The sequence below is a fragment of the Xenopus laevis genome, chromosome 6L (genome assembly GCF_017654675.1).
Source record: "Xenopus laevis strain J_2021 chromosome 6L, Xenopus_laevis_v10.1, whole genome shotgun sequence".
In the NCBI taxonomy this organism is placed as follows: Eukaryota; Metazoa; Chordata; class Amphibia; order Anura; family Pipidae; genus Xenopus; species Xenopus laevis.
This window is the reverse complement of record NC_054381.1, coordinates 161962378-161976158: the sequence shown is the minus strand read 5'-3', so window position 1 is coordinate 161976158 and position 13781 is coordinate 161962378. Positions and strand designations below refer to the sequence as shown.

At 40.4% G+C, this 13781-nt stretch overlaps 1 protein-coding gene across 4 annotated transcripts in view; it reads right to left on the bottom strand.

Moving 5' to 3' along the window:
- LOC496175 (II-FBPL precursor) overlaps positions 1-12629 on the bottom strand; it is a 36282-nt gene extending 23653 nt beyond the window's left edge. For 2 of the 4 annotated variants that reach the window (XM_041567019.1, XM_041567023.1), the window contains exons 1-3: positions 12184-12629; positions 2182-2266; positions 1099-1172 (exon numbers count right to left, since the gene is read on the bottom strand). In XM_041567019.1, the coding sequence (XP_041422953.1) occupies positions 1099-1171 (73 nt within the window). In that variant the 5' untranslated portion in view covers position 1172; positions 2182-2266; positions 12184-12629. Of the gene's footprint in view, positions 1-1098; positions 1173-2181; positions 2267-10802; positions 10894-12183 lie in introns of those variants that run through there. The other 2 variants (XM_041567020.1, XM_041567021.1) reach the window with 2 other exon arrangements.
- Positions 12630-13781: the final 1152 nt, after the last annotated feature.

Below are 13781 nucleotides of genomic sequence, written 5' to 3'. Positions count from 1 at the left end.
AGTACCCATTACAGAGGTAGCAAATTTGTTATTGAAGGTGACAGTTTCTTCACTGTCAATTTGGTAATTGTAACATCCATAACATTATCTATGTAATTTCTTGTAAAAATGTGGCAAACAATATGTTGGCCCAACTAGTAGAGCCTTCAAAGAAAGGGTACAGGGACATATATTGTAAGTAACATAAAATTAATAGGAAACAAATGTAGACAAACACTTTGTTGGACGCAATAATGCTGACCTAAACTCCTCTTCAGTACAAGGCATTGTGAAGGTCACTTTAGAAGCAAGAGAAAGAAAGAAACGTCTTCATGGTGATATTGGGTGGATCCTAGTTCTGGGTAAAAAATAGAGAAGCCCCTTTTTCTGTTCTTCCATGATCCCTGTATGGGATTCTCTGTCCCTCACACTTCTCCTCACACTCCTGTTGGCCAACAATGGGCTTTATATGAAAGCTCAATGTTTTCCCCATAAAAGCAAGAGATGGTGGCAGCAGGACTTTAAAGAGCCACATTTGTATGAAGCATAAGACCAACAAAAATGCTTTAAATGTATATTCTCAGGTCTGCTCCTTAATTGTTTGCCCTCACATGAATGAACACCTCACAGTGCATCATGGGAAATGTAGTTTTTGAATCACTCTGCAGGCACCAGAGCTCTCTCATACTAAATGTTCATTAGTCATGCAGCTCTGGGCATGCCCAGTTGAGCCAACAAGCTCAGAGATCACTGACCATGTGCAGTGCCACTGACACAATGTAGCGCATTGTGTAGGAACATAGTGAACTGGCCATTTCAGTTCTTTACTGTAGCTTGTACAATAAGCCCAGTGCATAAATTATATATCCCCCAAGCTGATCCTGCTCCTGTGTCTGTGCTTGGCCTGTCTGCTGACAAAGATTTTGCCACAAAAATACTTAATCACACATTTCTGAACTGAAATCCTCTCCTAGTGTCCATACCCAGGCCAACACAGTGTATGTGAGTGAAGACATGGGAGGGGGGCCAAGCTTAGTAAATCAGGTGTTTATACAGGACATGTGCCCATAACCTCATTGTATTCTTGTATGAAGTGTTACAATGGCTTCATTCTCTTACCTTCTGTCTGGGGATCACATCTCTGAGCCTGGGCAATGGCTCCAAAAGCCAAGAGTAGCAGAAGACACATCATCCTGGTGATAGAAATAGAGCACTTGTCCATAGAATGCAAATACAACATGAATGTGTGAGATAACGAAGAAAGAGGGATTAGGCATGAATGGAACAAAAAGGGACAAAAGGATGATATAGGGATGAATGTGTGAGATAGGGGCAGTGGCCGACAGGGAGATTTGTCGCCTGAGATTATTTATGAGCAACTGCGGGCAAGAAATTTCCCAAAAATGCCTCTCCATTGGAAATAATTGAAATTGCTAGCGGTATGACCAACATATATCAACATATACCAACATATAGCTAAATCTCCCAATCAGCCAGTGCCCTAGGGATGAAGGTTTGGGATAGTAATAAATGTATGAGCTAAGGATGGGTGAGATAAGAATGAATGGCTGAGGTGAGGATGAATGGGTGCCATAGGAATACATGGGTGAGATAAGGAAAATAGGAGAGAAAGGGACAAATGGATGAGATAAGAAAGAAAATGGTGAAATTAAGAAAGTGTGTGATAAGAATGAATGGGCGGGATAGGGGTGAATGGGTGAGATAGGGATAGGTGGATGTGCTATGTATGAATGGGTGGGATAGGGTTGACTGGAGGAGTTTAGGATTAAGGGGTGGGATGGGGGTGAATTGGTGGGATAGGGATGAATGGATAAACCAAGGATGAATGGGTGGGATACAGGGGAGTAACTATAGAGGAAGCAGACCCTGTAGCTGCTGGGGGGGCCAAGAGTTATAGGGGCCCCACGAGAACCGAATTAATAAGCTATTTCAATATATTTTGCTAAAACAGGAGAAACTCTGGATATGTTGGTGGCCATAAAATTAATTTGCTGTGGGGCCCAGTAACATCTAGTTACGCCATTGGTGGGATAGGGATGAATGGATAAACCAAGGGTGGGTGGAAAAGGGATGAATAGGCAAGAAAGTAACAAATGGGTGATAATGGAGATAAGCATGAATTGGTGAAATAAGGATAAATGGGTGGGATACAATGATGCAGCTAAAGTGTTACACACATACAGAGATTATGGGAGACAGTCACTTCCTTGGGTGATGCATTCAATTTCTGTCCAACTGCTATGGATCAGCTAAGACACATGGAGACCTAAAGAGAAAACAAGAGATGATTCTTCATGGCATGGCGTCTCGCATGGAAGATTATGAAGCTCAGCAAGCTCGCATAGGGCAAGTTCTTAATGCCCCCTCATGGATGCCTTTTGCTTTAGTACCTCATCCTTTGGCTACAGCTTCAGTTAATGAACCTCACATTCTGCCACCCCCTTGCTCCAACAGGGATCCTCAGACCTGCTGAGGTTTTGTGAACCGATGCCTTATTCAATTTGAATTGCAACGCTTCAGAATATGCTATGGTAGGGTACATCATCTTAATGGTGGACGAATGGAAAAAAAATTCTCCCCTAATCCATGATGCCAAAACATTTTTCCAAATTCTTTGGACTGTGCTCAATGCTCCTGATCGTGGTTGCTGCCGATTCCTCCCACCTCTTGCAGAACTGCAGTGATAGCAGGCTATTGATTTCAGAACCCTGGAGGCCAAACCAACTGGAATAATAAAGGGGTATGTGTCTTTCATCAAGGATTGTCCAATAAGCTTATAGATGATCTTGTATACAAAGCTGGAGGCTCTGATTGCTCTTGCCATCAAGGTAGGCACTCGCCTAAGAGAACGACAAGTGGATAAAGAAAGATGCAAGAAATTTCAACTTATATTGGCACCTCATTTTCAGAGACGTCTGCTTCTAAGCTCCACAGACACCTTCCACCTGAGGAACCTATGCAGATCAGAGTACATCTATATGAAAAGGAGAGGTTTCAGAGACATTCAGCTGGTCTGTGTCTATTCTGTGGTGGCAAGGCTCACTTTGCCAATAACTGTCCCTTGAAGCAGGGAACCTCCAGCTTCAACTACAAGGTAAGACTAGGAAGTCATATCTGGGTGACATGGAACCTTCTGCCCAAAAGAACTCTCATAGATTTTAACTTCCATTACAAATTCAGCAGACCTCTAAGACTCTAAATTTGCAAGCTTTCATTGATTTTGGAGCTGCAGGCAATTTCATGGACTTTACCTTTGCTAACCATCTTGTAATTCCCCTTTTTCCTATGTGCGGGTTTTGCTGATAGTTACAGACCCCTGATATCTGAAATCATCTCTGAGACAATGGGGGAATGACTTTTGACTGTGGGCATAAAGCAAAGTTGTCTTTCCTGATCATCAATTGTCTTTCTGCTCTGGTGGTTTTAGGTTTACCTTGGCTTCACCTCAGTGGCATAACTAGATGTTACTGGGCCTCCAACATATCCAGAGGTTGTCCTGTATTACCAGTATTTATTTAAAATGCTCATTATTTAGGGCCTCATGGGGCCCCTATACCTCTCGGGCCGCCCTGCAGCTGCAGGGTCTGTTCCTCTGTAGTTACGCCCCTGCTTCACCTGCATATCATTGATTGAGCCAAACCTCCCAGAAGGGTTGTTACTGTCTCAAAAAACGTTCTGCCCTATACCTGTATTTATTGATTAGTCATTGAATCCGCTGATCTTCAAACCCTGACTTCTACATATAAAGATTTTTTTGATTATTCTACGCTGAAACTCTTTTCCCCATCGTCCCTATGACTGCCCCATCAATCTTCTTACTAGAACCATGCCCCTTAGAAGCAGTACCCATCCCATATCTCCTGCTGAGATATCTGCTATGAAGGAGAATATCTGAGATAATCTGTAGCGTGAGTTCATACAACCATCTACCTGTCCTGCTGGAGCTGGTTTCTTCTTTGTAGAGACAAAGTTGGACATCTTCATCCTTGCATCAACTACAGAGGTATCAACAAAATAACTGTTATGCAGGACTGGCCTCTCCCTCCCAGCACCACATACAGAGATTTACTGGCTTTGACAGTTACTGCAGGCAGTCCATAGAGGGGTTCTCTTCCCACATACTGTAGCTCCGATCCTGGCTATCATCCCTAAAGACGAGAAACTCAACAGCTGGCCCCCCACAAGCCTTGGAAGCTTTTAAATCTTTGAGAGAGTATTTTGATCTGGCTCCAATCCTCAGACATTCAGATCCTCGTCAACTCATTTTTTTGAAGTTGATGCATCTGACATTGGAGCCGGAGCCATTTTGTCCCAAAAACAGGCATCTAATGGGAAGTTACATCCATGTGCTTACTTCTCTAAAAAACAGTTTAATCCTCCAAGCAGTACTATGATATTGGGAACCAAAAGTTACTTGCTGCCAAGTTAGCTTTGGATGAGTGGCGCCAATCTAGAATATAGTTACATAGTTACATAATTAAATCAGGTTGAAGACAAAGTCCATCAAGTTTAACCCCTCCAAATCAAAATCCAGTATCCATACACACACACCTTAGTAATAACGTGACCTAGCCACTTGTATCTGCAAGAGTAGCTGGGCTTCATAATCGTCACTTATGCAAGGGGGTTTATAACATACACCAATGATTATTTTCATTGTAACTTTTTGCCCAGTCAAAATCTCTACCCAGAGGGATTCTACACCCTCACCAGTGGCAGCTATTGTTATTTCATTAGCGCATGGCTTTAATCCAGTCTTTACATACAAACACACTCCTCCACCCACTATTTAATCCCTCTGTTTCCTAAGCTCCTGCTGTCTTCCCAAACTTGCACGTGGCATGAGCAAATTTTTTCTATATATACAGTCTCTCAAGAGATTGAATCCTTAACATGCTTGGTGGGCACTCTTCTTTACACAGTCATGTATGTTCCAGGCTCCAAGAACTAAAAGGCAGATGCTCTGTCCAGAAGCTTTGTTCCAGAGGATCACCACAGTGAGGACAGTGATCCGATTATTATTGCTTCGCTGTTTTCACAATTCACTTCTCAGATTCAGTCTGATTAGTCTTCTATTCCCCCTGGACTCCATCACTTCAGCAGAATAAACAAGCAGGACAACCAGGTGAAGAAAAAGACAATGGGCTTGTTGAATTGTCTCAAATTGTGGCCATCTATGTAGAAAGATGTTAAAGACTTTGTTGCTTCTTGTTCTGTCTGCGCATCTTCCAAGCCCAATGATTACATGGCCCACATGTCTGCAATTTAGAGTTCCACTAGAACAAATTTGGAGAAGAATTCTTTGGCACCCAAGAGATATGCTGACAAAAAGTAAAATTCTCCTCCCTCCTACCCTGTTGGGGACAAGGTGTGGCTCTCAACTAAGAATATCCATCTCAAGATTTCTTCTCCCAAGTTGGACATTAAATGTATTGGTCCTTTTCCTATTCTAGAAATTGTAAATAGTGATGGGCGAATCTGATCCATTTTATTTTGGCAAAAACAAACAGAGAAAAGGTTGCTCTGGAGTATTCCGCTTCTGTTTACTTTTGAGTGTTTTTGTGATTTTGTGAGCTGTGATTCCTGATTCATTGTTTTCTGGCTCTTAATCTTTGACTCTTGATCACAATTGAAAGCTGCCTGCCCTGACTTTTGCCTGGATATGACCACAAACTTTCTTAACCCCTTGGATACCGCAAATCGGATTATTACTTGTTTGGTTACAGAGGGTGATTTTTAATTGGGTACAGAGGGTGGTTGTTAATGGGACATTCTCTACTTGGAGTAAGGTTCTTAGTGGGGTCCCCCAGGGCTCAGTATTGGGGCCACTTTTATTTAACTTGTTCATTAATGACTTAGGGGGGTGTTGTAAGTAATGTATCAGTGTTTGCAGATGAGACAAAACTATCAGCCCAATTAATTCCATCCAGGATGTGGCACTTGCAACAGGATCTTGACTAACTGGCAATCTGGGCAGCTAAGTGGCAAATGAGATTCAATGTTGATAAATGTAAAGTCCTGCACCTGGGATGTAACAATATCCACTTATACCCTTAATGGGACTGCACTAGGTAAATCCATAATGGAGACGGAGCTTGGAGTCCTTGTAGATAATAAACTTGTCTGTAGCAAGTAATGCCAGTCAGCAGCATCAAGGGCAAATAAGGTCTTGACTTGTATTAAATGGGGCAGAGAGTCACGGGAGGAGGGGGTCCCACTGTATAGAGCACTGGTAAGGCCCCATCTAGAATATGCCCTACAGTTTTGGTCTCCATCACTCAAACAGGACATTATTGTATTAGAGAGGGGACAGAGAAGGGCAACTAAGCTGGTAAAGGGAAAATCTTAGCTATGAGGAAAGACTGGCCAAATTGGGGAAGTTCACTCTGGAGAAGAGACTATAATTTCATTTAAGGTTTCAATTATAATGTAATTAAATATATTGTAAATTTAATCTTAGGGTTTTCCAGATTGTTCTATAATTCATATTTTCACCTTTTCGCTGCCAGACAATTTGGTTGATTTAGTACTTTAATTACCAGACCATTTTTGAACATTTTTGCTCAGGGCTGAGTCATTGATTGTATTCTGTGTGTTCCTGACCTAAACCTTGAATCTGTTTGAATCTGAATCTGTTTGGTTTGAATCTGAATCTGTTCCTGGATATTCCAAGTTCCAAGTTCCAAGTCCTGAATCTTGTTCCTGTGTTTTTGTTCCAGCTTTTCATTGCCTGCCTGGTAAAGTCTTTATTTTTGACCTGTTCCTGTTTTTTTTCAGTTTCATTAAACCCTGTATATTTCAACATGCCTGCTTCAAGTATTTGTGGCTTTTTCCCTGGGCTTCCACCACACACACTACCAAGTGTGAATTTAACTCCTGTTGCAGCAGTTTACCGCTGTGAACGTTACAATTTTGGACTCTTTAACTTTAAGGGCCTTTCCTGGGGGGGTCTTTTAGTTTACCCAGGAAAACAATATATGTTTTTTTTTCAGGACAACCTGAGCTTTCAAAATATGCTATTTTGGTGTAATTCCACTTCTATAAAAAAAAATATAGGCTTCAAAGTGCCTAATAAAATGAAAAAATCATGTTTCACAAAGTACAATTACAAATATCAGAAACATCATTTATTTTATGTATGAGAACACAGCCGATTTGGAAAGGTCTATGTCTCCTTAATGCGGCAATACCAAATATATATAGTTTAATGGAGATTTCTCACTTATATAGATCAAAATCTCTAAGCAGTACACTAGCTAATTTCCAAAGCACCGTTCCACAAAACGGCATACTTCTGATTTCAAGGCCAAACATTCCACTAACTTTAGAAAGTACATATATTTTCAGAAAGTACACATTCTGACGAATCTAAATTGGGTATGCATGTCTTTCTACCCCAAAGCACCAAGCTGCAAATCTTTTCTAAATTTGGCAATGTTAGTGACATTTCAACAATCACCTCAAAACTTCCACCCTGCAGCACCTTATATTGTACATACAATTAGGTATCAAGATAAATCACCCCAAATATGAAAACCTGGGGTCCTCTGAACAGTTTGATGCCCAATGTTTATAGGATTATTGAAGTACATGGCATGTAAAGACCCCGAATTTACCTTGTGCATACTTATTTCACGGCTTACATTTATACTAATTTCCAAAAATTACCAGTTTTATATGGGATAAAAGCTACAAAACGTTATGGTGACCCCTAAAAACCATATATTTTTGGAAAGTACACATTCTGACAAATCTAAAATGGGTAATTATGTCTTTCTACTCCAAACTACCATACTGCAAAGCTACGCTAAAGGCACTGGTTTTTATGACATTTCTGAAAATTGTCTAAAAATATTGCAATTGGCAATTATATCACCCAATTTCTTACATACAATTGTAAAACACCCTAAATATTGACGCCAAGGGTCTACTGAATCTAAAATGGGTAATTATTTATTTTTACTCCAAACTACCTTACTGCAAAGCTACGCTAAATGCAGCCTAAATATTGACGCCAAGGGTCTACTGAACAGTTTGATGCCCAATATGCATAGATATACCAAAGTAGCTGGCATGTGCGGACCCCCAAATAAAATTAGTGCATATGAATTTTCTTCTGTCTTTTCTCCTTCTGTGAAGAATGACCCGTGACAGCGTATTGAGTCACAATACCCTCCTAACAGCACATAGACCCCCCAAAAAATATATTTTTTAGAAAGTACACATTCTGACGAATACAAAATAGGTAATTATCTCTTTCTACTCCAAACTATCGTACTGCAAAGTCAGCGGTTTTTATGACATTTCTGAAAATTGTTTAAAAATATTGCAATTGGCCACATTTATCTCACCCAATTTCTTACATACAATTGTAAATATTGACGCCAAGGGTCTACTGAACAGTTTGATGCCCAATATGCATTGATATCCCAAAGCAGCTGGCATGTGCGGACCCCCAAATAAATTTAGTGCATTTAAATTTTCACCTTCTGTGAACATAAACCAGTGACTGCATATTGTGCAACAAGACCCCCTAACATCACAAGACCCCCAAAAAACATATATATTTTTGTAAAGTACACATTCTGACATATAAAAAATTGCAACAACAAAAAAAAAACCTGAAAAGAAAAAGAATAAAGCTAACTTAGTAAAATGTGTATTGTGTATATGTACATGCATGTAATTAGTGTGTGTAAATGTGTGTATAACTGTAAAAGAAATGCTACTTACAGATCTGATGTCCAGCAGGGTCCTGGGCAGCTAAGGGGGGTCCTAAAGCTGAGAGCAGCAAAAGGAGCAGACACGTGTCTGCATAACTGTAGGCGGATCCTGCGACGATGGGGTCACAGGACCCACGTGACCTCCCCCTCCTCTCCCTCTGCTCATTGCCTAGGGGGTGGGGAGAGTAACAAAACCCTCTGCAGAAGTAGAGAGGAGCCCTTTATAGCCAACAACGTGGGTACTACGTGCTTGGCAGTTAGGGCTTTTCCCTGAAAGAACGTAGTAGCTGTGTTCTTGGCACGTAAAAGGTTAAGGAGCCTATTCACTAAAACTCAAATTTATCTCATTTTATTCTTAAAACAAAGTCGACCAAACACCCTTCCACACTGAACTCACTTACCAATAAATTTTTCTTGGAAAAAAAAATAGTGTAAAAACGATGAGACAAAATTGAGCGTCAATTTATCGAATTCTTGCTGTGAAAAACTCAACTTTATCAGATTATCGGATGAAAACCCTGACTTTATCGGATTATCCAGTGAAGATCAGGTTTGAGATGGAGTGTTTTCATATTCAGATTTGTAGCAGCTTTGGGGTATGATAAATCTTTAAAAATTAAAAATGTAAATTTTTATTTTTCCAGAAAAAAAGTTTTACCCCTAAAAAACTCAACCATAAAAAAAAAATCTAGGTTTAATAAATGGGCCCCTAAGTCTACTGAAAAATAATTCACACGTTAATTATTGGATGAAAACCCTGACTCGGATTATCCAGTGAAGATCAGGTTTGAGATGGAGTGTTTTCATATTCAGATTTGTAGCAGCTTTGGGGTATAATAAATCTTTAAAAATTAAACATTTTAATTTTTATTTTTCCAGAAAAAAAGTTTTACCCCTAAAAAACTCAACCATAAAAAAAAAATCTAGGTTTAATAAATGGGCCCCTAAGTCTACTGAAAAATAATTCAAACGTTAATGGATAAGGAAACTTTTAAAAAAAAGTGAATTTAAAATTGATGAGGGGGCTATTCTAAGCACTTTTGCAATTTATATTCACTAATTATTTTTTTTAATGCCAAGATATTAAGGGAAACATACTGTAAAAGCCTCTTTAATTCTCCCGACAACGTTCTCCACTACTTCATGGTGGGAAACTGACCAGCAGGTGGTGCTGTTGTAACAAAATTCATTAATATTAACAGTACATGTATCCCTTAATATCTTGGAATTACAAATAAATAAATAATGAGTGTGCATTGCATAGAATAGCCCCCTCATCAAGATATAATTAATATTGGAGGCAAAACAATCCATTTGGGTTTATTTAAAGGTGAAGGAAAGGCTAAAAGTAAGTAAGCTTTATCAGAAAGGTCTATATAAATACACCAGTAAATCTCAAAGTAATGCTGCTCTGAGTCCTCTGTCAAAAGAAACAGCACATTTCTTTCCTTCTATTGTGTACTCATGGGCTTCTGTATCAGACTTCCTGTTTTCAGCTTAAACCTCCAGGGCTAGGGCTTGAGCATGCTCAGTTTGCTCCACCCTTCTCTGCTGTAATCTGAGCTATGAGTGAGCAGGGAGAGACTCAGGCAGGAAATGATGTCACACCAAGTTAATATGGCAGCTGCTATCCTAAACAAACAGAGACAGTGTCTAGAGCTGTTTACTCAGGTATGGTAAAGCATTCTGCAGAATAAATATAGTCCTATAGCTTTCTGTACTATGTCGGATATATTTATGTCTAGGGCAGTGTCACGTGGGGAGATTTTTGGGTCTATGATTTTGAGTAGTTATGGGGTGTTGTCATATATGTATCAATAATATCAATTAAATCAATACAAGTAAAATATAAAGCCAAATCCATAATATTAGCCAGTTGTACTTAACCCAAAAAGTTGCTTAGGATGACATTTCCTTTCTTAAGAGAGGAATAATATAATTTAATAAAATATATTAATATATATGATATAAATATATAATATAAATTCTGGGGGTAAATGAACACAAGCCAGTGTAGTTATAATTCTGTTTATATAAAAGTCTAGAGGATCTTAATCACCAGGACATATTGTTACTTACCGGACCTTTGGCACCTTATACAAGAAAACCTTGCGCTCCCCAATGTTTCCCCTCGTGCTGTCTGAGATGATATTCATGCCCTATATTAACCCACTGGCAGTTAATAGTTAACTAAATACACACAAATGTCTGATCAGGGATAAAATGTGTAACCGAGTGACACACAAATGCCATTTTAACCCTTGACTAAGTGCCATGTGGCCATGAAACGCGCAACGATTTTGATCATAAAATTATTTTCTACTTTTGATGACTTTTTTTAGCATGGCCTGTTTAGTGGCCCCCAGTGTGCCTGATACGTGTCAATGTGCAAACAAGAGCATTATGGGACGGATGATTGGCGAGGAGTAAAGTAAAGTCACTATATTAGGAAAAAAGTGCAGTTTCTAAGTGTGTTGTTAAATGGCCACTAGGTGTCACTGCACAACAGAGAAGATTTAGATCAGAATCAGCGATTGGGGAAGATTTGGGGTTCCCTATATGCAAGTGTCAGCTATGGAGAGGCACATAATACATGGGTGGTGGCAGTTTAACAAGGTGTCCTGAGTTGAAATGAGTTTGAAGAGTTGGATTCGACTCAGGAAGGGAAGAAGCAGAGAGACGTGCAGTTCAGCCCTATAATAAACAGGACATAAAGGGTAAAGGGAGGTGTAAATATAAAAGTGTAACTTGAGCCGAGGAATGTGGAGCAACTGGGACTGATATTTCCTGCACTCGGGGTGGGACAGATTGGGCTGCTGGGCTGAACCCCTTGCTGGAGAGGAGGAGGTAGGAAAATACATTTAATAAAGTTCAGGAGCTGCAGTGGTGACTTGTGTATCTCGGGCAAGAAACGGCCCCTGATAAATCCGATTTACTGGAGGGAAAAGACACACAGAGAGCCCAGAGCAAGAAGTGAGTAGAAGGTGTATGTAACCTGACCACCCCCTGCCTAGATTACAGCATTGGGTAGACCCAGGGGTGTTGGGGGGGAGCCTCAAGGCGGCAGTCACAGTGGGCCCAGGACTCCCCAGTCCGATGCTACAAGGGGTCCCCCACATTCCTGCATTGTACCCACTTATGCTTCTGTCTATACATCAGTCTGACTATGTTTCTTTCTATCTTAGTGTTGGTGCTGTATATACATGTAACTCTTTCTTGGGCTAACCTTCCAATGAGGAATTAAGGGTGTCCAGCTAGTGGAGTGAGCATGGGTTACATGTGATCTACACACAGGGCAGGGCCTTCGCCAAATGGAAGCTTCCCCTTTAAGAAGTCGTAGAACTACCCAATACAGGCTATTAAGTGCAAAAGTAGATACATTGGACGCCAGGAGGTTCTTTGATGGTGAAATAAGTGAACAGGTTTATTATGCAAAGCGAATGTCCCCAGGTTTACTCACAAGTACTTGTAGGATACAGCAGATGGAATCACGGTGGACAGAGCGATGATCACAGTCAGGCAGATCCTTAAGGTATCAGCAGACAGGTGTATCAATTCTTACAAGTCAGATGTTGCCAGTGTGGGGATCGGGATCAATCAGGTAGGGTACAGGCAGTCCTCTGCCAACCTACATTCCCTATCACTGAGTTCCTTGCACTAAAGGCAACAACAAGGGAAGCCTTGTAGGAAGCTACTTCCTTCTACTAATCCTCGGTGGAGCAACAACTGCTCTTACTGCTAAAACCTCTCTGCCTCACTCTCCTAGAGAGTCTATTACAAGTTACTGACTATGCTAGCTGTTCCTCGTTCACGGGATTGCCTGGTTCCCGACTTCAGCACCAAAGGTACAGGTCCCTTTGGGGTAAATGGCTTTACTGGAGCCTTCGTGATCCCAGGCTCAATGGGAAACCCCTAGTAGCACAGACACCAGAACCAAAGAGGAAGAGGCCACTCCCTACACAACACTATATAGCAGTGTGGCATGAAGTGGTATTACACCCTTTGGCCTATAGCTGCAGTTGTCATACTTAAAGGGATACTGTCATGGGAAAAAAACATTTTTTTTTCAAAATGAATCAGTTAATAGTGCTGCTCCAGCAGAATTCTGCACTGAAATCCATTTCTCAAAAGAGCAAACAGATTTTTTTATATTCAATTTTGAAATCTGACATGGGGCTAGACATATTGTCAATTTCCCAGCTGCCCCCAGTCATGTGACTTGTGCTCTGATAAACTTCAATCACCCTTTACTGCTGTACTGCAAGTTGGACTGATATCACCCCCCCCCAGCAGCCAAACAACAGAACAATGGGAAGGTAACCAGATAACAGCTCCCTAACACAAGATAACAGCTGCCTGGTAGATCTAAGAACAACACTCAATAGTAAAATCCAGGTCCCACTGAGACACATTCAGTTACATTGAGAAGGAAAAAGAGCAGCCTGCCAGAAAGCATTTCTCTCCTAAAGTGCAGGCATAAGTCACATGACCAGGGGCAGCTGGGAAATTGACAAAATGTCTAGCCCCATGTCAGATTTCAAACTTGAATATAAAAAAATCTGTTTGCTCTTTTGAGAAATGGATTTCAGTGCAGAATTCTGCTGGAGCAGCACTATTAACTGATTCATTTTGAAAAAATTTTTTTTTCCCATGACAGTATCCCTTTAAACTGTTACAAAGGCAATTGCCCAATGACAAAAGCTATAAGAAAACTATATGAATGGTAGGGGATTAACTCTATAGGCATAGCATATCCTATAGGTCCCTGCATACAGTTAGGTCCATAAATCTTTGGACAGAGACAACTTTTTTCTAATTTTGGTTCTGTACATGACCACAATGAATTTTAAACTCAGATGCAGTTGAACTGCAGACTTTCAGCTTTAATTCAGTGGGTTGGACAAAAAGATTTGCATAAACATGTTATGAACTAAAGCCTTTTTTTTAACACAATCACTTCATTTCAGGGGCTCAAAAGTAATTGGACAAATTAAAAAACTAAAAAACAGGCAGGAGTGTTGGACTGATGGACATCAGCAGATTGTGGGTTTGCTCCTG